Raw genomic sequence first — 22265 nt, 5'->3', positions numbered from 1 at the left:
AATTATTTCAATAGTATTTTTTCTGTTGAATATGCTTATTAGTTTTTGTTTTAGTTAAGATTTTAAATATATATTTTGATACATTCTCATTTAATAGTCATTTTTCTTTTAAATATGTATATGTAGCTTTTATTTCAGTGTTAGTTTTAGTCAATTTAATCCAAAAAGTTAAAACAAAATAAAAATGAAATGTTGCCTTAGCATCTATAAAATGTGCTGAAATTGAACAATTAAAATTTTTTTATATTTTATTTCCATAAGTAATTATTTGTTTAATAATTATATAATTAATTCTAATAATATATATTTTTTTACGGTTTTAGTTTTAGTTAACTATAACATTTAACTAGTGTTTTAACTGCAAAAATCTAACTATATGAGTAAAAACATAATATTTTAAAGTGAAAAAATGTAATTGATTTGATTGCGATATATGATTTTGTGTCTTATCAGGTCCTGTATGTACATTAGTGTATCATATGTCATTAGATTGATGTATGCCGCATTATTTTAGTCTTGTGTATTTCTGTGTCTGGCACTGAGGATGAAGGATTACGGAAGATGTGTGCTGTGGATTACTGGGATGTTTTTATCAGCTGTTTGGACCCTCAGTCTGACGGCACCCATTCACTGCTCTGAAGGAGAAACAAACTCATCTACCTCTTGGATGTCCTGAGGGCGAGTAAACCTTCAGCAAATGTTCGTTTTAGTTTGAACTATTCCTTTTAAGAGCACGAGATGGGTGCTAATCATGTAGATCGTGTGAAGCATGATGAAACGTATGTCTATGTACCGACTGTGAAATGCAACAAGCAGCTTTTGGGTTCCGCTTCCTCCAGAAACGCTTTCAAACATCTTCAAGGTATCTCAACACGCTGTTGCCATAGGAACCACATATATCTGCCACGGAGCTGCTGTGATGCGCTCGAGCGTTTAAACACATACGTGTGCTGAATCCCCAAACACATATTTATCATTTCTGCTGCCGTTTAATTATCCCACTTTTCTCCAGCGGAGTCTGGAGTACGCTGACGGCCTGTAAGCCGCCCGGAGACTCGAAGCGGCTCGGCCCGGCTCAGAAGAACAAAACCACTGAAGAGATTTTAATTTGGGATAAAAGCGCATCACGCAGACACAGAGCCGGACGCGTGATGTCACAAATGAGTTTTCTCTCCGGCGGAAATCCATCACACGTCTGCTCGCGCTCGATAAGCGACGGAGGAAAACCCCCTCGCTCCCTCCACAGGCTAAAAATAGCAAGCTATTAAAAGAACAGAAAAAGAAAGAGCAAGCGGGTCTTTCTCCCGCCATTTAAAGGAATAGTTCACCCAGAAATGAACATCTATTCACCTTCAGGCCATCCAAGCTGTAGATGAGTTTGTTTCTTCGTCAGATTTGGAGAAATGCATCATTCCATCACTTTCCTCTGCAGTGAATGGGTGCCGTCCAAACAGCTGATAAAAACATCACAGTAATACACACCACATCAATGAACATCTTTAGCCTCAAGTTTGCATATTTGACTTGATTTGATTTATTTGCTAAAAAGAAAATGTTTAATTAAACTTCTGTTACAATCTTTATTTATTATGAATGAAATATTTAGTCTTTTTAATATTTCTTTCTTTGTTTTAGTATCATTTATAAACTAGTACAGTTTTTGTTACTATGAACTAGTATTATGATCACTAATAATAATAGTGACATCATAAACAGGTGTTTTTGGATTTTTACTTTCACTCTGTATGTATATATATATATCATTGTTTTGTAAATATTGTCAATTTGTAATTATATTTTACTCTTAATATTTCCATTAATATTAACCATTTTGTGCTCTTGTCTTTAAGTATTACTAATGACCTATTTTAGATATTATTTACATTTTAGTTTGTTTATTTTTTATTTTTTACTTATTTTCAATAAGTAATTTTACTGATTCAACTTTAACTTATAATTGAGTTGCCAAGGCAACATTTCTAATATTCATTTTGCTCATTTAAAAAAAAAAAATTATTTGAACTAAATTCCAAAAAGTTAACGACAATGACCCTGATTTCAGATTTGTTCACACGTCTGGCTCAAACTATGAGCAACGATAGCAAAGACACAATAAATCAGTGTTTTAAATGTTATTTTTTTAATCTGAAAATGTATTTACTTTTTTACCATTTTATTGCACTTTTAGGTTTTACTATTCATACCGTTTTTATTAATGTTTTATCGTTTCCAATTACAAAAAAAAATGAATTTGAAGTGACGTTGTCTCCATCTAAGTCTAAGACGTACACAAAACAGCGAAAGGAAACAAGTTGTTAATAACATAGAGCTTAAAAGAGTTTTTTATTTTACAAACCTTGTGGAAAGTACTTCCAGGTCAGAGCAGGTTGAAAAAGTTCGTTTTTTTTTAATATGCGTTTTCTTTTTATTAAGGAGAAACATCTTGATTGGGGATGAAAGCATGTATATTTTATCCTATTTTAGATCATCTTTACATTTATAACTCAGGTATGAAATTAGTAAAGTAAAATAAAATAACAAGGTTTTGAATATGAGTAATGATATCCACATGTAAATACAGTCAGATTTTACTAAAGAAGAAGAGCATTGATCAGACACTGCAGTCTTTCAGAGCTTCAGCGATCTAGTCCAGAAGCAGACGTGAGTGACTCGAGACACACAAGATTAAAAACGTGAGCTAATCTATGAAACTTTTTCACCGAGGATGTCACGCAGTGTGTCGTCACTCACGCGCGGATCACTTCTGATCCTCAGGAAATAAGGAGAGGCATGTTGTATCCAAGCAACAGGACGGTTGCCAGGTGACAGACACCGAGGTCCTGAGAGCAGAAAGGGCGTGTTTGGTGTTTGGGAGAACGACCAATCGTGTTCAATTAACACATGACCTCACATCCTCTCTTTTTCAATGAAAGTTTACGACTCTGTGGCATTTCATACTACTGGTAACGTTTAGTGTAATAATTCAGACGCGGCACTAACATTTTGCACCTAGGTATTAGTTGTCACGAGTATTACAGGTTTTCTGAAAATCTGATAATCTGCATACATTTAAAGGCAGAATTTTGGCTCCATGGTTGATTTTGTTGATGTTTTAGAGTTTAGTGAAGGGATGTTTGATATCTCTTCATCACTAAAGATTTTAATTAGGTTTTTAGGAGTAAAATATATGACGTATGAACAAACCTCAACATTAATACCTTCTGAATACATATATATGGGTTTTGGTGAATGTAAATAATAGACCAACTCAAGTGGAGAGAAAACTCAGGAAACAGAATTGACCAGTGCATAAAAACTCAGTTTCTAATCTGTTTTTAGTTAGGAGTGCTGTGTAGTGAAGCACTGTTGTGAATGTAGTGGTGGTGGTAGTTAGTTCTGGTGTGTTGTACTGTCCTCTGGTGGTCAGGGGGGCTTAGACTCTTCAATCATTGGCTCTGAATCACGAGGTCACTGGCTTTGCTTGCCGTTGGTTTTTTTTGCTCATTCCAGTTCAGTTTACAAGAGAACACTTTGCCCCCGGTATGCTATTTATGAGGCTAATGTAGAGGTCTCTATTATTGAACGTCTTTCTTGTTTAATAATATAGATGACAAGATTTGTTCTTTGAAAAAATTATTTCGTCACGCTACAGGAACAAAAAAAAACATGAGATTTAATTAACTTGTGATTTCTATCATCTGTAAAAAAAAAAAAAAAAAACTCAGAAAATCCCAGAAAAGAAATGGCAAATTAATACTGTTTTTTTTTTTTTTATAAAAATTGGAAAAATAACAATTGTGCTGCAAAAAGCTGTTCATATGCACAATCTTTTAGTTGAATTTCAGTGGTTCATTTATGATGACACTGAGATTATAAACCCTTCAGGTTACCCTTACAGTTAAAAAAAGTGAACTAAAATATAAAAACTTTATTCCAGCTAGTTGGTAATGCAGTATTGCTCATTTTATTTTAGTGTAACTTGATTTTACTAAAATAATAAACTGAAATATAATTGAATTAAATGATATAGACATATAAAAAAGACTTTAACACAAACTAAAATGAAAATGGCAAAACAAAAGTGAAAACAAATTCAAAATACTGATAAATTGTATTAGGAAAATGTTAATAAAAGCTCAATAATACTAAAACTATTGAGGTTTTTGAGGTGAATCTTCTAACAGAGACTTCAAGAAACAGTCACGAGTTTCATTTCATTTTTTAATGATTTTTTTGCCATGCTACAAAAATAGAGTTGGCACCGATGGCAGGGATGTAATGGTGTACATATCACAAAATACACAATATTCTGTCTTTTTTTTTTTTTTTTTTTTTTTTAAATACAAACATTTTACTAAACTGATATCAATACCCAATATATCAAATGCAATATCAAAACTAGTTTCAGTACGATGTCCATAATTGTGAAATACTCGCAAAGGAATGTAACCGCACACACACACACACACACACACACACACACACACACACACACACACACACACACACACACACACACACACACCCCTAAAAGATCCCAACAATCATTCCGTTCCTCAGATTTGGCAAATGATCTTGATTTTTACACTCATTTCATTTGTTTCTAAAACTACTAAGTGTCGTTTTGTACATGTGAACGTTCCTATATTTGCACACTCTCTCAAAAAGGTAGAAAATAACGTGATAATAATGCAACTCAAGCATACAATAAACTTTACAATAGAAACTTTACATAAAGCGGCTGTCTAGATCGGTGCGTCTGCTTGTTTGGAAAGATGGGAGCGCGCAGACGAGCGAGACAATCACATTTACAGCACCGCACACGTCCTCCAGCTCCTTCTGAAAGCACTCATGAGCTTCAATATTATCAATATATATACGCTGCTTTAAGTTGTAAAAGAAAGAATATTGGAGCTTGTGATTTCTCTGCATCCGTCACAAAATAACCCAGAAAAGAAATGCCAAATTAATATTGATATTTGTATAAAAATCTGGGAATTTTACATAAAAAGAAACTTTTATTTCTGACTTTTATACAAGGAACCTCAAATTGAAGTAACATTTGAATTCTTTCATGTGTAATAACACTATAGTTTGCAAACTTTTATGCAAAGATATTTTTTAAAACAGTGTAGGCTGCAATCTTTTTAAGACTGTGATTATATTTCCCTGTGAGAGCACCCGACGCTAACAGAAGGGCTGAGGACGGAGAGCGGCCGTTTAAAGTGACTCTAGAATACCGTAGTGAGCATCTTTTATTGCTCTCAAGTGCAAAATGAGTGACTTACATCAACCACGAGAATCTCCACCACTTCTGTACTTGTGAAATAGAGAGTAAAAGATCACAGCATTGTGAATGAGGTCTGCTGAACTCATCTGTACCTGTTTGACCGCTTCAGACCTGCGTGTGTTGAGTGAATCAATGCAGATCAGTGCACTTGTAAAGTACTATATATATATATATATATATATATATATATATATATGAACAAATCTCACAAAACATTTCACTTCTAGGTCATATTTCACCCCAAATCAAATATATTTATATGAAACTGAAGCTTCTTAAGTGTTTGAAGAACTTGTTTTCGATGAAGCCTCTTCTGCTCATCAAGGCTGCATTTCATTGATTAAAAATACAGTAAGCACAGTGCCATTTTGAAACATCATTACTTATTGAAATAACTATTTGATATTCAGATATATGGTCAAAAGTATTTCGTTCCTGTGATGCGCAGCTGAATTTATCATCATTACTCCAGTCTTCAGGGTCACGTGATCCTTTATTATCAGTCTTAACAGTTTGTCTGCTCAATATTTATTTGCAGAAACTGACATATTTCCATTTAGAAGTTTGTAGTCACTAAAAAATACTACTACTATTAATAATAATAATGCTTTTATTTCACAATGGTAAATTAAATTGATGAAAACTTCTGTTTCAAATAAATGCACTTTTTTTCAACTTTCTATTCTTCTAAGAATTGCAAAAAAAGAAATGCATCATGGTTTTCACGTTTTAAGCAGCAAAAATTGTTTGTCGAACATTGATAATTATATAAACTGATAGCTGAGCGCCAATACTGACTGATAATAGCTGAGGGATTGATTTCTGAAGGATCATGTGACACTGAAGACTGGAGTAATGATGCTGAAAATCCATCAATTAATTATTTAATCAATTACTTTTTTAAAATTGTAATAATATTTCATTTTTGTTCAAATGAATGCAGCTTAATTATTTAGAGTTTGCATGTATAAAGCGGGGGATCTGATGATCGAGGTGTTTAGTAGTGAAACGTGACCTAGACCTCGTGTTTTGTGGAGCTCAGCCGCTGGGTCACATGGGCAGGTCGGTGCTGTTGTGTCGTGTTTTTCTGGACGTGCCATCGTCCCGCGGCTGGGCTTTCTGCAGGCTGGACATAGCGGCGGTGCGCTCGATGTCGATGACGGCGTACAGCTCCGTCCGGCGCGTGGGGGTGGGCGGCAGCGGCGTGGTGGGCGTCTTGGGGGTGTGCGGCCCGCTGGAGTCCGACACCTTGTCCATCTCCACCTCGATGTAGTTGAGCTGTCCGAGCCGGCGGAGGTCGAAGCTGAAGACGCTGGGCTGAGCGCTGTGGAGTTTGTGTGCGCTGAGCGGCACCGTCACGTTCTCCGTGTTCACGTAATTGTGATCGAACGAGTGGAAGCCGTTCAGAGACGGAGATTTGAGTCCGTCCTCGTCCTCCGCCTCGCTGCTGGGTTTGCGGGTCTCCCAGACGGGCGGCAGCGCCGGCAGGTTCTCGTAGTTGAGCAGCGCCGGGCGCCGCTGGGCTGAGTTGTTAGCGTTGTGGGCGTCTGGGAGAGGAACGGGTGGTCTGATGCGCCTCGCTCCGGACCCGCCGTTAAGAGTCTCGTGCGGCGTCTCTTTGCGCTCGTCGCTGTCGTAGCCCGTGTCGCAGTCCGTGCCGCCGTTTACAGTCTTTACTGGAGAAGCGGCGTCAGTGTTTGAGCCCACCGCCGTGTCCGGCTCGCCCAGATCTCGCTGTCTCTGTCTCTGGACCGGCGTGGGGCCCAAAACAAACTTGACGGCCTCCGGCTCCAGAAGCACGCTGGGCTCCAGCTCATTGGGCGAGGCTGGGGCTGCGCTCTCTGGATTGGAGGTCCGGAGCTCTAGAGGGGCGTGGCCAGTGCTGCGAGAGCGCCGCTCTTCTTGCAGACCCGTGGTGTTGACATAAGTGTGTACCTGCACAGACGTCAGAGACACGTTAAATCATCCATTTAAAAATATATAGTGCTTTAATCAATCAATTAAAAATTTTATTTATTTTTTTTAATTTACATATTATACTTTACTACTGAAATACAAAAAGATTACTCACTACATGCATATAAAATATAAAATCTTTTATTTAAATGTTATTTAATATTCTAAAATCTAAAACAACAATTATATTATTAGTTTTCTATCTTTTTAAATTCATGCATGAAAATTTAAAACGTTTGAAATATTTATATATATATATATATATATATATATATATATATATATATTATTGTAATATATGTAATTATATACATATAAAAATAAAACATAATATATTTATATATAACAAATGTAAATACTTGTGAATATTTTAGTTTGACAGCATTAATATTTATGAATACATATAAATGTATAAAATTTATGTTGTTTATTTATTTAGATTCATACATAAATGTATACATAGATACATTTATGTTCATTTATAAAAAATATATATATATATATATATATATACATATATACAAGTATTAGCATGAATGTTGCGTACGGTCTCGTCGTTGAGCAGCAGTGGGTGTGTGGACTCCTCCCCTACTGAGGGTAAACGGGTGCTGCCCACCGAAGGGTGACGGCTGGACGGCCGCGAGGAGGCGTCGCCGAATGAAGGGTAGCGGCCAATCCCATTGGCTACCGTCGGGACGGAGTAACCGGGAGCTGCAGAGAGAGGGGTGGAGGGGTCAATGAGAGCCTCCAGTCTGAGTGAGAGTGTGTGTGCGCGTGTGCGTGCGCGTGTGAGCTCTTACTGGTGGGAGTGTGAGGCGTCACTGGAAGCTCGGGCTCCAGCACCGGCTCCTCCACCACGCTGATGCTGTTGTTGTGCATGATGTCCTGCAGCATGTTAAAGATCTCCTCGGCCCGTGCACACTTGAACGCAAATATCCCTGAGAGGAGAAGAATGAAGTATGAATGTGAGTAACAGCCATATCTGATAGCAGGGGTGTCAGAACACTTGAACACCATTGATTGGCCGCTGTATTCACGTGCTCACTGGATATGTATGTACTTTGAATTGAATGATACAGATACAGATATATATAATATATTTCCTTTTGTCTGGAATCAACACCAAGCATATACTGTGCAGAAATGATAAGCAAATTAGTTTTCATTTTTATGATAAAATAGGCCAAAAGTTTATAATTAGAAGTAGGCCAAAAGCGCCCCCTACGGACCAATATTGGTCCGATAACATTGTGTTATCCCTACTGTGATTGGCTACAATGCTCATCAGTTCAGCTCCCAGAAGCAGACGGGAGAGTTTGAGAGCGGTTGCCTGATTTATCTGATCACCTTGACCGGTTTGACAGCGCCGGCCGCTCTCGAAGGAGAAGAGGTTGGAGTCGTAGCCATAGCGACGCAGGCAGAGGTAGGGCCACTTTACAGCGTCTCGTTTACGCGTGTGCAAAATCAGCTCTTCCTCCGTCAGCTCCATCACACCTGAGCCCAGCTCATTACCGTCATCATCCACGTTTATCACCTACACACAACATAGAAATGCTTTCAGACACACTCACGACCGGTCAAAGCTCGTTCTCAGGAGCTAAAGGTCTGTAGCATATTGCAGCCCACTTGTTGGTCTGAATGAAAATGCTAATTCATTCTATGCCACTAGGTGCTGCTTTTGGAGGGGTTTGGAAAAATTCATCGTTGAACAATCATTTGGGAGCCATTGAACAAATAATGTAAAAATAAATGCATATTATAAGGAAATTATAAGGCGTTATTTAACCTTGCATGCATATGAATCTCTTGTTTGGAACAAAAAGCAAAATATGAACCTTTCATAACCCATAATAAGGGCACTTTATTATGTATACAGCAATAATTGATTAATATAAATATGAGTGTATGATAATACAATATAAAAATCATATATAATTCTTATTTTTTATTGTTTGTTTTTTACGACAGAACGAAGAGGTTTTATTTACTACAGAATTTCCACATTTCCAGTTGTGTGTTTATATTATTAATATTTGTAAGTTCAATATTTTATGGAGAGTAGTTTAAACTGTCCAAACAGTAAGCACTTCTAAGAGCACTTAATAATGTGTTAGTCCAGAGATATGAGAGACAGACTGAGAGATGCTCACCTTGAATTTGTTGTGATGATTGTCAGGTATGATCTCTTTATCGGGACAGCTACAGCAGCTCCCCATGGCGCCTTTAACACACCATCGGACCCCTGAGAAAAAAAAGAGATATATATATATATATATATATATATATATATATATATATATATATATATATATATATATATATATGAGGGACGACATGAGATGGAGAAGAGAAAGTAACACTTGAGAGCCAGTGGTGTGCTTGCTAGGCTGTTTATTTTCGAGACAGAGGTGGTCTGTAGACGCGTGTTTGCTCTGAGGGTCCAGCAGAGAGCGCTGCAGTGCTCACCTACATCCAGCCATCAATGATTGTGCTCGTGTCCACACACACCGGCGTCACGGACCAACATCACACCTCCGGCGCGGCACGGAGCCACTTCCTGTGGACCAAAACACACAAAACAAACTCATGTTTCTACTGAATAGAGTAGACATATATATATATAAATATATATATATATATATAAATACAACTCAAAATCATTTATTTATTATAGATTAAATAAATATAATGCATCCGTAAAAATTTAAAATTTAAAAATTAAAAAAATATATATATATATATATATATATATATATATATATATATATATATATATATATATATATATATATATATATATATATTGATCAAAGACAAATAAAAGGGTCTAAGCATAAATATAATAGGTGTAATACTACTTTAAATTATGCCCCCTGCTTTAAATTAAACAAAGTTTTGCTTTTTTGTTTTTTTTTTCAGAGGAAAAAATAAATCCCATTCCTTTTCCCCAATTTACAGAAAACATCCACTAAAATGTCATATTTACAACAAAATCTTTATGACATATTAAGAGACAAATTACTTTCACCTCAAATATTAATTAGTTGTAATTTTACGTTTTTAAAAACTGCCACTATCCTAGGTTTTTACGAATGTTTTACTTAAAAAATAAATATGCTCCCTTAATCTTAGCATGTTTTATACATAAATATTGTGTTACATTGAACGAATTAGCATTTTTTTCCGACATCTTATTCTTCAAAAACGTCTAAATCCCATCCCTGGACATAAAAGCACACTTGTTTTTGGACGCGGACGTCTTGATATAAATAAGTAGGTCAGGGATGCACATATCAGGTAGTTCAGGATTCACGGAAATCAATTTTCCCCCAGTGTAGATTTAAACCAGGCGTATCCAAAGCCTGGATTCTGAGTGTCACGTTCATAATTCATGAGCACATTTACATGAACATCTCCAGAAAAAAGGCCAGAACGTCCCTTAGCGGCTGTTTGTTTTTTGACATTTTCATTGGTTTAAACAAAAGCATGTTTGTGGTGTTAAGCACTTTTTTTTGCATCTGATCCTTCCGTGGTCAGAAACATTAGCCTGGTTCAGTCTCTGTCATTGTGGCTTACATCCAGCTATATATCGAGTGATCGTAACGGTATAATTAGGCTCACATGATTCATCAGATGCGTTTCTTGGGAGGTTTTCCTAATGAAATGTTGTTGCATTCAAAAAACGCTGGACTAAATGCAATGCCATCTTTAAAATACGCCTAAAAGCCATAATCAGTGATGGATGAAATTGCCCTGATATACCAAAATGCTAGCATTCCTGTCAAAGTGAAAAACAGGCCTTATTTTGAATAGCAGCAGAAAAGGCAACAGATAACAGATGTTAAAAATGAATCTGCAGCATGACCTGCAGCTCAGTTCATTATGGCCACTCATGAGGATGAAAGGTGAATAATTGATGAGCTCCAGTCAAGCTGCTCTAGTTTACAGCTCATCTTCCTGCAGGAAACAAACGGCTCGCTCACATATCAGACGTTACACACGCCACTCCTCCTTCATGTGGTCGTATTTCACGAGGGCAGCCTGTGCAGGTACGAGGAGGTCATGTGACCACAGCTCACATCCTGCTCGCGGCCCGTCAGGTTAACATCCATGTCTAAATGGACACTTTCAATAAATAACTTTCGGGCAATAAAATTCATTCAAAGCTTATTCAAAACAAATCACACCATTTGAATGAACTTCTTCTCTAATTCTAAAAAAAATTATTAATTTCAAAAAAATTATGTATTCAATTTTATTTTTTATTTCAATTATGAAATAGTAATGTATATTTATATTGGTTGTTTAATATTTATTATACATCTACTGTATATCTGTTTCACAAATACATTTTGGATTTAGTTGAATTGAATTTGTGTGTGTATTTATTACTGTTCAATAAAATATATGCATCTAAAAATATAGGTCACAATACAAGCACAAGCTCAGCATAAATTAGTAACAATTTAATAAACTATTTGCAATGCATGAGCAGCACATGATTTTTGAACATGAGGAAATTAAGACTAAAATATTTGTATTGCATTTTTTGTATTACCGTTGTAATAATTGATTTCTTTAATACCGGATTATTTTGCGATGAAACATCACAATAGAAATATGTCTTATTTTAATATTTTTACTGGAGAATATTTGAGAAAAGTTTTTGTACTTCAAAATGTCATTCATTTAATGTGTTATTTGCCATTTCTTTGTAATTGCGAAATTTACTTCAGGTTAGACTGAAATGAGTGAAATTAAACTGAAACCCGCCTGAACTATCTCAGCAAACACACGTGTTCAGAGCGTCATGTCAGCCGGATTAGCAGCCATCAGTCAGAGCCTACTGCATGTTTGGGCAATTATCACCCCGCTAACACCCCGCTAAACCACGAGCCCGAGTCGTATTACAGCAGCACTCTCAGCTCACAAAGGTCACGCGTCAGAACACCCTTCTGAGGCTGGATGCAACCAATCAGGATCACACAGTTCATTCAGTTTTACCTTTTACCAATTTGCTTTTACCTTATGCAGTGATGCTGGAGACATGCTCATTGTAAAGATTATTATTTACATTTTACAATATAAATACTTTTAGCATTTTCCTTTAGTAATAACAGTATGAAATAAATAAACATTAATAATTTAGTTGTTAATAATTGTTTTCATGTAATGATTATGTGCTGCTAATGATTTTTGAAAATGAAATTAAGACTAAATATATTAGTACTGTATATTTTGCATTACATGTAAATGTAAATTTATATTTTCCGTATTAATACTGTAATATTGTCATTAGATTATGTACAGTTAAACATGACAATAGAACCTTCTTATTTTAATTTTTTTTATTTTAAGTAATAGTAGCATTAAAATCATAATAATCAATTTTAAATATATTAAATTGTAATAATATATAAAAATAAAATCTCTCCTTATCTTTATCTCTAAATATTATGATTGTTTTATAGTCATATTGCTATGTAAAACAAATAAGCACAGCAAACCTGGAGATTGTTTTTCATTTTGAAATGCGAGGGGTCACGACACGTATATATACTACATAGTCGACTAGATGTACGACGACTCACACACTTTCACTGGAAACACAGGGGAAGTGCTGCAGGTAAGATTGCACTCCTCTGACTTCATCACCCTCAAACACACACCCTACACTAGTGAGTGTGAGTGTGTGTGTGTGTGTGTGTGTGTTGAAAGCGTGCAATGACTGAAGCCACTGTGTCTCTCCCCCGCACAATGTTCACATTCCACGGGGCACAGGGTGTGGAAACCGAGGTAGATTTTTTTGCCTTTCTATCTGTCTGTCTTGATCTGGGACTCACCCACTCCTCCTGCACTGCTGCTGCAGAGGCTTGTCACAAACCGGCCAATCTCTGACTCACTGCGTTTGCATTCTGGGAACGGTGTGGGGTCACTGGAGCACTGCGCTCTTATTCTGCTTTGGTAAAGAATTCTAATAGTATAAACAGTGCGCTGGAAAGAATGAGTCAGGAGATGCTCTCAAGCAGCACTTTAGAGCTTGCATTAGCAGCCGTGTGAAGCCGTCAGAGTCTTGCCAATTTGCTCATTACGTGCGGTCCATGGCATAAATGATACGCACCGCTCTGACAGGTAACTGAACTGTAGCTTCTTTATTATTTACAGCTTCACAAATTCCAGCGTAACTACGTCTATTTATATCTGCTGAATAAATAAAAGGGCATTCAGAAGTATGTGGCCGCGCAAATATTCTGCAGAGGAAAGCCGGGCCACTTTCAGGTTCAGACTTATTCCGGGTGGTTTTTAACTATGTTTTTGGAAACGGTCATGATCGAAATCCTGATATAGCTCAGTGCAGAGCCTGCGACTGAATTTAAGAAATAGACGTGCTGCGTGTTTCAGAGTGAAGCATGGCTCCCACTAAAAGTACTTCAAACTAGCTTCCCATAGGTTTCATTAGAAGCGGCTCTCATCAACAACAAAAGACTCCCTGTGATCATTCATTTATTGCCAAAATAAAAGCCTCCTTGTTTGCCATTGGAAAATAAGAGATTAGCACTGGCATATTATAACTATTAATTATAATAATTTGTATTAAAAATGTTTTAATCTTTATTTTATCCTTTATTATAATTTATTTAATATTCATTTGTTATTTCATACAATAAGGAGGAGGAGGAGAATTTGTAGGAGTGTATTAGTTATAATGAGAGTTGTGACGCTCCCATAGGCTTCCATAGAAAGTGAGGAATGCAGAAGTAAAGGCTTTTATGAAGCGCTCAATAGTCCCAGCATTGAAATCTGTTCATTTCAGTGCTTCTCAAGCACACTGCGAGTACAAATACACTTTTTAAATTCAATATTTTAAAAAAGCAAAACTTATAAACATTGAGTGTTTGATAATGTCTTAAAGCAAAACATTAAAGAAATCAATAGATATTATGACCGATAAAACTCACAGCAGCTGGAGCAGAGCTAAATACATGAAGGTTATATTTATTAAACATTCATAACGGCGTAGAGTGGTTAAAACATGGCATTACATATTATTTTTCTGGCCACAAAACGCCTCCAATTTGCATCTTTGCACTGGAATTTAAAAACATTTTCTCTATTTTAACCCTAAATATCTTGCTAATTGTACTATAACGATGAGATCAAAGCGTCCCGCAATTCTGGTAATAATGATATTAGTAATATTTAATAATAATAATATTAACAGTAGTAGTAGTGTATTAGTAATAATGATTGTAAAATGAAGCTTTAAATACTAATACATTTTACATTGTTTACATTACTTTTACAAATATTTTTATATTGCACTGTAAATATTATTATTTGTCATAATATCTAACACAAATATTTATGGGGAGCTCTAAAAATAAGCACAAAAAAAGACTTCACATTGTGGCCTCAATGAATAAACACACATCATAAATATTATTATTAATCACATTAATATCTAATCCGGATTTTTCCTGCAGAACGTAAAGCCCTACTTTAAACACTGTAGTTTAGGCATAGATATATTTGGCAAATGCATTCATCCCGAGCGTCCGTGCATGGCCTGGGAATCGAACCCATGAGCGTAGTGTTGCTAGCGCTGCAGGAATGCATCAGGGATGTGCTGTGAGAGTCATGAGTGCAGGATTAGCATGAACTAACCCCACACCTCTGAACACGCATTCCAGCCCTGGGAAAAACACATACACTCCTTCCCTTCACACTGGAATGTAAACAGCGTTTAACGCTGGCTTTCTTGGGCTTTCTGGTTTGGAAAAATAGGATGCAGAAATGCACGCTCGCTTTAAAGCGTCTATTCCCGAAGGAGCGCTATAGATATGACAGACAGCTCGTCTCCAACTGGCAATGAATAAGCACCACGGGCGCACCCACTCATTAGGACAGAGATTTATTTCTACTTTAATGGCTCTGACAGCAGAACCGTCCAGACAGGCATTACACGAGGCTGACTGAGAGGGAAAGAGCTGTAGCTCTCGCTCAAAAGACAGATCTATCGATCACAGACTCGGAAATGCGATACGCAACTTTCTACTTCTCCAAGCGATCAAAACTCTGAAAGTAAAAGGTTTAGCGTTGTTGTAGAAAAGGTCTATCTTCAGCCGGTGCTTCTTGTGTGTTTTGGCTGTCAAATCTTGACTGATTTTGATCAAGCATCAGAATAACTTTAATAATATTCCCAGATGAACACTAGACTGAAGCAGTTCATCTTTACTCGATCCTCCGGCAGTCAGTTTTCTAGACGAATCGAATCTGATCATCTTTTGAATAGCATTTGTTTCCAGAAGCTTCACTTTTACTGTTCCTCCAAAACATCTTCTGAGGAGTGTTTATTTCTTTTCTTTTTTAGAAGGCATTATATGTTTAGATCATTTCAATCACATCTTACTACGACACGTTACTGCAGATATGACCACTTATGTTTCAATTATGTTATGCAAGCATCTACTATACTGTTATCTCATTGATTTACATTACAAGCATCAGAATTTAATGACATAAATACCCAATCTGCACCGAATTGCATGCTTTTGCTCATTCTAGATTACATCCTTGATATATTCAACTATATGATCCACAACAAAAATACATGTGCAAAGTTTTTTCTGTCTAAAAAGGTCCAATGAACTGTTTTATAAAAACATAGACCGACTAATATTTCATATGTCGAATTTAAAGGACAAAAACTAGCCAATATCGTTTGTTCTTAATCGTTCTTCAATAAAAATCTGTTATTTTGGTGCAGATTACCCTATAACTTGCTAGAAACCATTGAGTTTGACAGATTACGGCATGAAGATATGCTTAACCTCAAAAGCATTAAAAGAAAGCACAGCCCGTCTGCACTACTAAACCAACAAGACTTTTTCCTGTTAAAAAACCTGCAGTTGTGCAGTTAGTGTGTGTACGAGCAGCTGTGAGTGTGTGTGGGACGGGTGGGAGGTAGAGAGCTCTTCACCAGCGTGTACAGTAATATTGTGCTCTCCTGGCATCCAAGAGAGAGAGAGTGTGTGTGTGTGTGTGTGTGTGTGTGTGTGTGAGTGAGGTTTTCCTCACACAGCCCGGTCACCCCGGTAACCCAGCGCTCCCAGTATGGCCAGCTGGTGAACGCTGAGCGACTCGCACACTTCAAACCAGCGCCAGAGTTTACTTTAACTCCCACCAGAAACACAGAGGAAGAGAGACGGCGTGTCAGAGCGGGGGAGGAACGCAGCAGATTAGTTTTTAACTCTACTAACTCTGGTGAGAGGGAAAAAAAGGAATGGACGCATTACTACTGGGCAGAAATATTTAGTATTTAGTAGTATTCAGAACAGTTCACGTGTATCATGTCTTCTATACGCTTATTACAAAAATGTGTGTATAACAAAAAAAAATGGTTACATTAAAAAAAATTGTTACTAGAAATTAAATTAGTGTTCCATTAAAAAAAAGAATTAATTGTAACAGATATAATCCGTTTTATTTTAGCTAGTTTCAGCTTTCTTTTAGGTTATCTCAAAGTTACTAACCAATATAATATAAGACATCCCATCTTCTTTTATTGTAATGTCACAAAAACTATTTTAGGTCTTATTTCACCCTAAAATGAAACATAAAAGTAAGTAAAATAAAAATATTTATTAAGAAATAACCTTCTATTAAGATTAGTTCATTAAGTTAGTTTATCTTTTAAACAAACAGTGTAAATAAATATATATATATATATATATATATATATATATATATATATATACACACACACTGTAAAAAAGATCAAAAAGTAACATTTGAATTAAAAAATTTTTAAAAAAATCTTTTTGCATCCTGACATTTTTATTAAATTTTAAACAAAGTATTTTCTTTATGAACAAAAAAAAAACGTTAACACTTTGGGGTGAAATATGACGTGGACATTTCTTGTAAACGGTGTAAATAAATCTAATAATGCTATGATGAAAACGCGGAGCCTCCAGTGAGCTATTAGCTCTTCACATATGAAACAAGCTTAAGCTTGTGTGGGAGGAACAAGATCAGAAAGAGAGCGGCCGACCTCACTGCATGATCCTTCTCAACAGAGGACAAGAGAAGGGGGAGGAGATAGAGAAAGTCCATCTGAAATACAGAAATCAAGCACAGGTCAGCTGAGTCAGTGAGGACACAGAGGCCGGCCGATGACCCGGGAGAGAAAAGCCTGAGAGTCTTAAACTCCCACTCTGTCATTTCTTAAAGGGATAGTTCGCTCATTTACTCCACAAACCTGTGTGTTTTGAAGAACCCCAAAACAACAAAGACCACTTTGATTGTAGTAATAATATATATATATATATATATATATATATATATATATATATATATATATATATATATATATATATATATATATATATATATATATAAAGAAAATAAATAATAATAATAATAAATATCAATTATTATACATATTCTAAAAATTATATATATATTTTTGTAACAATTTTGTTAAAACGTATTGTTTTGTGATAGAAAATTTTTTACATCATGGCAGGATTATACTTTCATGGTTTTTAACTAAAATAATTAAACTATAAAACTAAACTATAAAAAAAGAGAAAATCTTAAAGTATAAAAAGGTCCTTGATCTTACAATACTACGTTTATTTCAGTTATTTGCCAAGGCATAATTTGTCTTTTTTCATTTAGTTTAACTTTAAGTGCTAAAATAATTAAATAAAAAAGGGAAAAAAATATTTTAAATAAAATCTTTAAAAAGACACAAAAATATTAAGTGAAAACAAAATCTAATAAAATCTAAATCAAAATAGTAATACAATAATATATGTAATACTAATATGTAATATAGGATAGTAATGTATCGCTGCAATCGTCAGCATCAATAATAAATAAGTGATTATTAAGAGCAGGAACATTTCCAGACAAGTTAGTATTCTCACTAATGCATAATACAATATTAACAAAATTGTTATTGTGGAGTAAATATCTCTTAAAAAGGAGCTGAGCTGTGCTCCTTAAACAAAGACAAGCTGCTGTTTGGATGAAATCAGAAACTCATATCAAACTGAAGGCTAAATGCTGAATAGTTCTGGTTGTCCATCGCGTCACTGAATAATTCTGATGATGATTCAGCTCAATTCTTCCAGCATGGCTATTATGATGGAGGAATGAAAGAAAAACTGCCGAGCTGCTGTGAGTGTTTTCATAAGAGCGGCAAAGCAATTTCACCGAGCCTCTGAAAAGAACTGGATGGCCTTCAGAACTTTTGCTCTATTATCTGCAATTCAACACGGCCACAAAATCAACACATTTTACAGAGTGGGGAAAAAAAGTCTGCAATTAAACGAGCAAGAACACGATTAGCAGATGATAAAACATGTAGAGAGAGCCACAACATTACATCCTGAATTTGAAGTCCACCCAAAATTCGAACTTGCTAAAAATGTACTCATACTTCCATCCGGGATGAGGATTCTTTTGTTGTCTCTTCCTCGGATTTGGAGAAATTCAGCATTCTATGACTTGCTAAGCAACGGACCCTTTACAGTGAATGGGTGCCGTGAGAATGAGAGTCCAAACAGAATAATGCACAGCACTTCTTGAGAAGACAAAAGCTGCATGTTTGTAAGAAACAAATCTATCATTAAGATGTTTTAACGTCATAACTGTTTGCTTATAGCTACAAGAATGTCTCCTCCAGTCAAACTCCTGTTGTCTCTCACATCAAAATCCAGCCACATATTTGTTTAGAGCTGTTTTGGCTTGGAGACTCTTCTTGATCTGCGCAGATATCTTTGCTGATTCACACTAGCGAGGAAGCATTATAATGAATAGGAGATCTGGATGAATTTGAATCTGAGTGACGGAATGCTAACTTTCTCTAAATCTTTTGCATATAGACACCACGCTTTTATTTTGGGGGACTTTTAGTAACCCATTTCACTAGCTTCTACTAGCAATTTTTAAGTTGAAACAGTGTGGGATCAATGTTAGTTATGATCCTGTATGTGCTGTACTGTCAAATTAAGCGTGCACTGCCTTGTTTACGATCCCGAAATAAACTATTAAAGCTTTAAATGCACATATGAAAGCAAACCTCACACCGAACTGCATGACATTGAGGATTTAGCTTAAATGTATACTTGTATTAATGCTGGCAACTTAATGCATTCAAAGCATCTTTTTGCTGATAAGAGTACATGGCACGAAGTGCGTCAGAGACACTGTCGAATGCAATAACGGGAAACCATAAAGGCAGCTCTGCTGAGTCACTGGGCAAACAGGAGAAACACAGTCACCCTGTCAGCACACACACACACACACACACACACACACACACACACACACACAGATTTGAGGGAGAGTGTGTGTAAACGGACATGTCTTTGCTCTGCTTTTTCCACCTGACATCCATCAGCACAATGTGGCATTATTGCCTTCTGCCAAAGCTTTATCCTATGGGTGGTGAGGCTCTTGTCATCACACCCACAGCTCCTTGACTTTGTGCAATCATGACTGTGTCTTCTGCCTTGATTCAGGTGTGGTGACCTACGGTGCACCACACCCATTAGAAAAAGTCGAGTGGAAGATCTCCAGTTCTGAACTTTAGCGAAACAATACCTGCATGGGCCGACTCGCTATCACCAAATAACCCACCAGACAATGCAATCTGCTACTGAAACTGTTCAACATTCAATAACACACACACACACACACACACGAGCGCTGCATCACTACTGACCGCTCCTTCTCAGAAAGCACACACTGACAGGCTTCAGGCGAGATTCTTGGAAGTCGGAGGATCAATGCTGCTGATGAGCATTATGAATCACACCGTGTTAGTTATGATACTGTAAGTGCTGTATTTACAGTCAAATTAAGCGTGCACCGCCTTGCTTACATTTCAGAAATACTGATAAAGTGTGCTTTAACGATGCAAATGTCAGTAAATGTGAATGAAGGGACACTGTTAAGCGGTGTCAGTGATCATAATCAGGGTTATTCATTAATAATCATACTCTCGAGGACCCTCTGAAATAGGGCTGCACGATTCATCAAATTTCTAATCGCAATTACAATTATGGATGCCACAGTTACATAGGCAAATCGTTCAAAAAGGCAATAATTGTCCACTTATGTTTATTTATGTGCTTAAGGTGTGTTTTTTTTTCTTTCTACAAATTATCTTAATGTTTTTTCCATTGGTTTTTTTTAAAAGCCATTGCATAGTTTTAGGTTTTAACTGCTTCAAACAAAAGTATAAGAGGTCGTAATTAATTGTAATTAATAAAATCACACAGTCGAATAATCAATAATCTTCAGACTAGTGAATTATGATATTTTAAAACAAAAAATCTGACTAAAAAAAAAAAAAAAGACACAAAATATAACTTTTATATAATGATAGTTAAAGGCATGGTAAACCAATAGACCAAACCAGTATTACTTGACATAAATACTGAAAAATTAATTAATTCATGTTTTATATTCCTACAGTATTTGATACTCATCGGGATGAATAGACAAACTAATTTACATTTTTTCTATGAAACACTGTTTATATGAAGCAAGCATAGAGTTTTCTTCCCTGAACACACACTCTCACATCAAAGCTGTTTGAACACACCGATGTCATACTTCATTAACTTACGTCAGAGGAAAAACTACTTTTAAACTCCGTGTTTGAACCACAATAACATACCGATCGACGAAAATATGACATGAAACTCAAAGTCTTCGTTGATTTGGATTATATAAGTTATTTTGCGAGGCTGCTATGCTAATTACCTAGCCAGCTAACAACTAATCACAGCAGAAGAGACTTGATTCATAAAACATGAGGTAAATGAGTACTTACAATAGTCATATCTCCACTGGCTGAGTTTAATAAGTGGTTAACAGTGCAGATGAGCGCAGTAAATGAGTGTTTTTCCAGTCAGATCTGTGAAATCTCTTCACGGGACTCATCGCTCGTATCGAACTCCCTCACACACACCAAAAACAGTCAAACTTTTCCATCTATCCATGTTTCGCAGTCCAATAGTCGGGGAGAACGGCGGGCAAACGGAAAGTTAACGATCCTGATTGGCCTGGTGAAGACGCTTTTGCAAATGAAATGAGATTATTCAGCGATCCAGAAAGTTAAGCCTGGTGAGGTTTCTCTCCTTCGCTTTCTCTCTCAGGCCAAATAAATGAGATATTTTGGCGCAGCAGCGAGAGAGAGAAGAGTGAAGAGAGAGAGAGCAGAAGAGACTGTAGAGAGAGAGAGAGAGAGAGAGAGAGAGAGAGAGAGAGAGAGAGAGAGAGAGAGAGAGAGAGAGAGAGAGAGAGAGAGAGAGAGAGAGAGAGAGAGAGAGAGAGAGAGAGAGAGAGAGAGATGCCCATTACTACTACATCCGGGTCGCATGTGTGTATTGTATGTGTATAAAAAAACATTTTAAACTAATGAAGAATTTTCAGGATTCATAGTACACCCTACTGTACGTGAAGAATATTCTCCTGTGCACTAACAAAACAAGGAAAGTTACTTTCGAAATACCAAGGAAATTATTTTTATTATTTTCGTTTTTGCATACCAAAAATAAGCAAATCCTGTATGATTTATATATAGTAATGATTTATTTTCACGTATTACGTGACATAAAAAATACTGGCTGTACATTGAGATATGTGCCAAAAATATGTATTGTTATTCCCCTTAAAGCTACTTTCCCTTATCAAGTATTAATTTGGTGGTTTGGGGTGGACATATTTCCATATTTGAGTATTTTAATGTCAGAAACGGTAATGTGGTTCATTGATGTGTGGTTGTGCTTTAGCAGCCTCTAGTGGAGGAAAAAACTTTTAGACATTTAATAGACGCTTTTAACCAAAGCTACTTATATATTTTTTTTATATATATATATATATATATGTGTGTATGTATATAATATATATATATATATATATATATATATATATGTGTGTGTATGTATATATATACATATACACATATATATATGTCTGTATATATATATATATATAT

At 36.0% G+C, this 22265-nt stretch overlaps 1 protein-coding gene across 1 annotated transcript; it reads right to left on the bottom strand.

The window, feature by feature from the left end:
- Positions 1 to 4207: 4207 nt before the first annotated feature.
- Positions 4208 to 21305, bottom strand: frs2a (fibroblast growth factor receptor substrate 2a). The gene is made up of 7 exons (XM_043237828.1): positions 21099 to 21305; positions 9713 to 9803; positions 9397 to 9488; positions 8594 to 8780; positions 8047 to 8184; positions 7794 to 7957; positions 4208 to 7225 (listed from the first exon to the last, which is right to left on the bottom strand). Exons 3-7 carry the CDS (start codon positions 9460 to 9462, stop codon positions 6341 to 6343), a joined length of 1440 nt encoding a protein of 479 aa, XP_043093763.1. The 5' UTR covers positions 9463 to 9488; positions 9713 to 9803; positions 21099 to 21305; the 3' UTR covers positions 4208 to 6340.
- Between the last annotated feature and the right edge of the window lie 960 nt (positions 21306 to 22265).

Source organism: Puntigrus tetrazona, chromosome 4 (genome assembly GCF_018831695.1).
Source record: "Puntigrus tetrazona isolate hp1 chromosome 4, ASM1883169v1, whole genome shotgun sequence".
NCBI classification, from domain to species: domain Eukaryota; kingdom Metazoa; phylum Chordata; class Actinopteri; order Cypriniformes; family Cyprinidae; genus Puntigrus; species Puntigrus tetrazona.
This window is presented reverse-complemented; position numbering and strand designations above follow the sequence as displayed.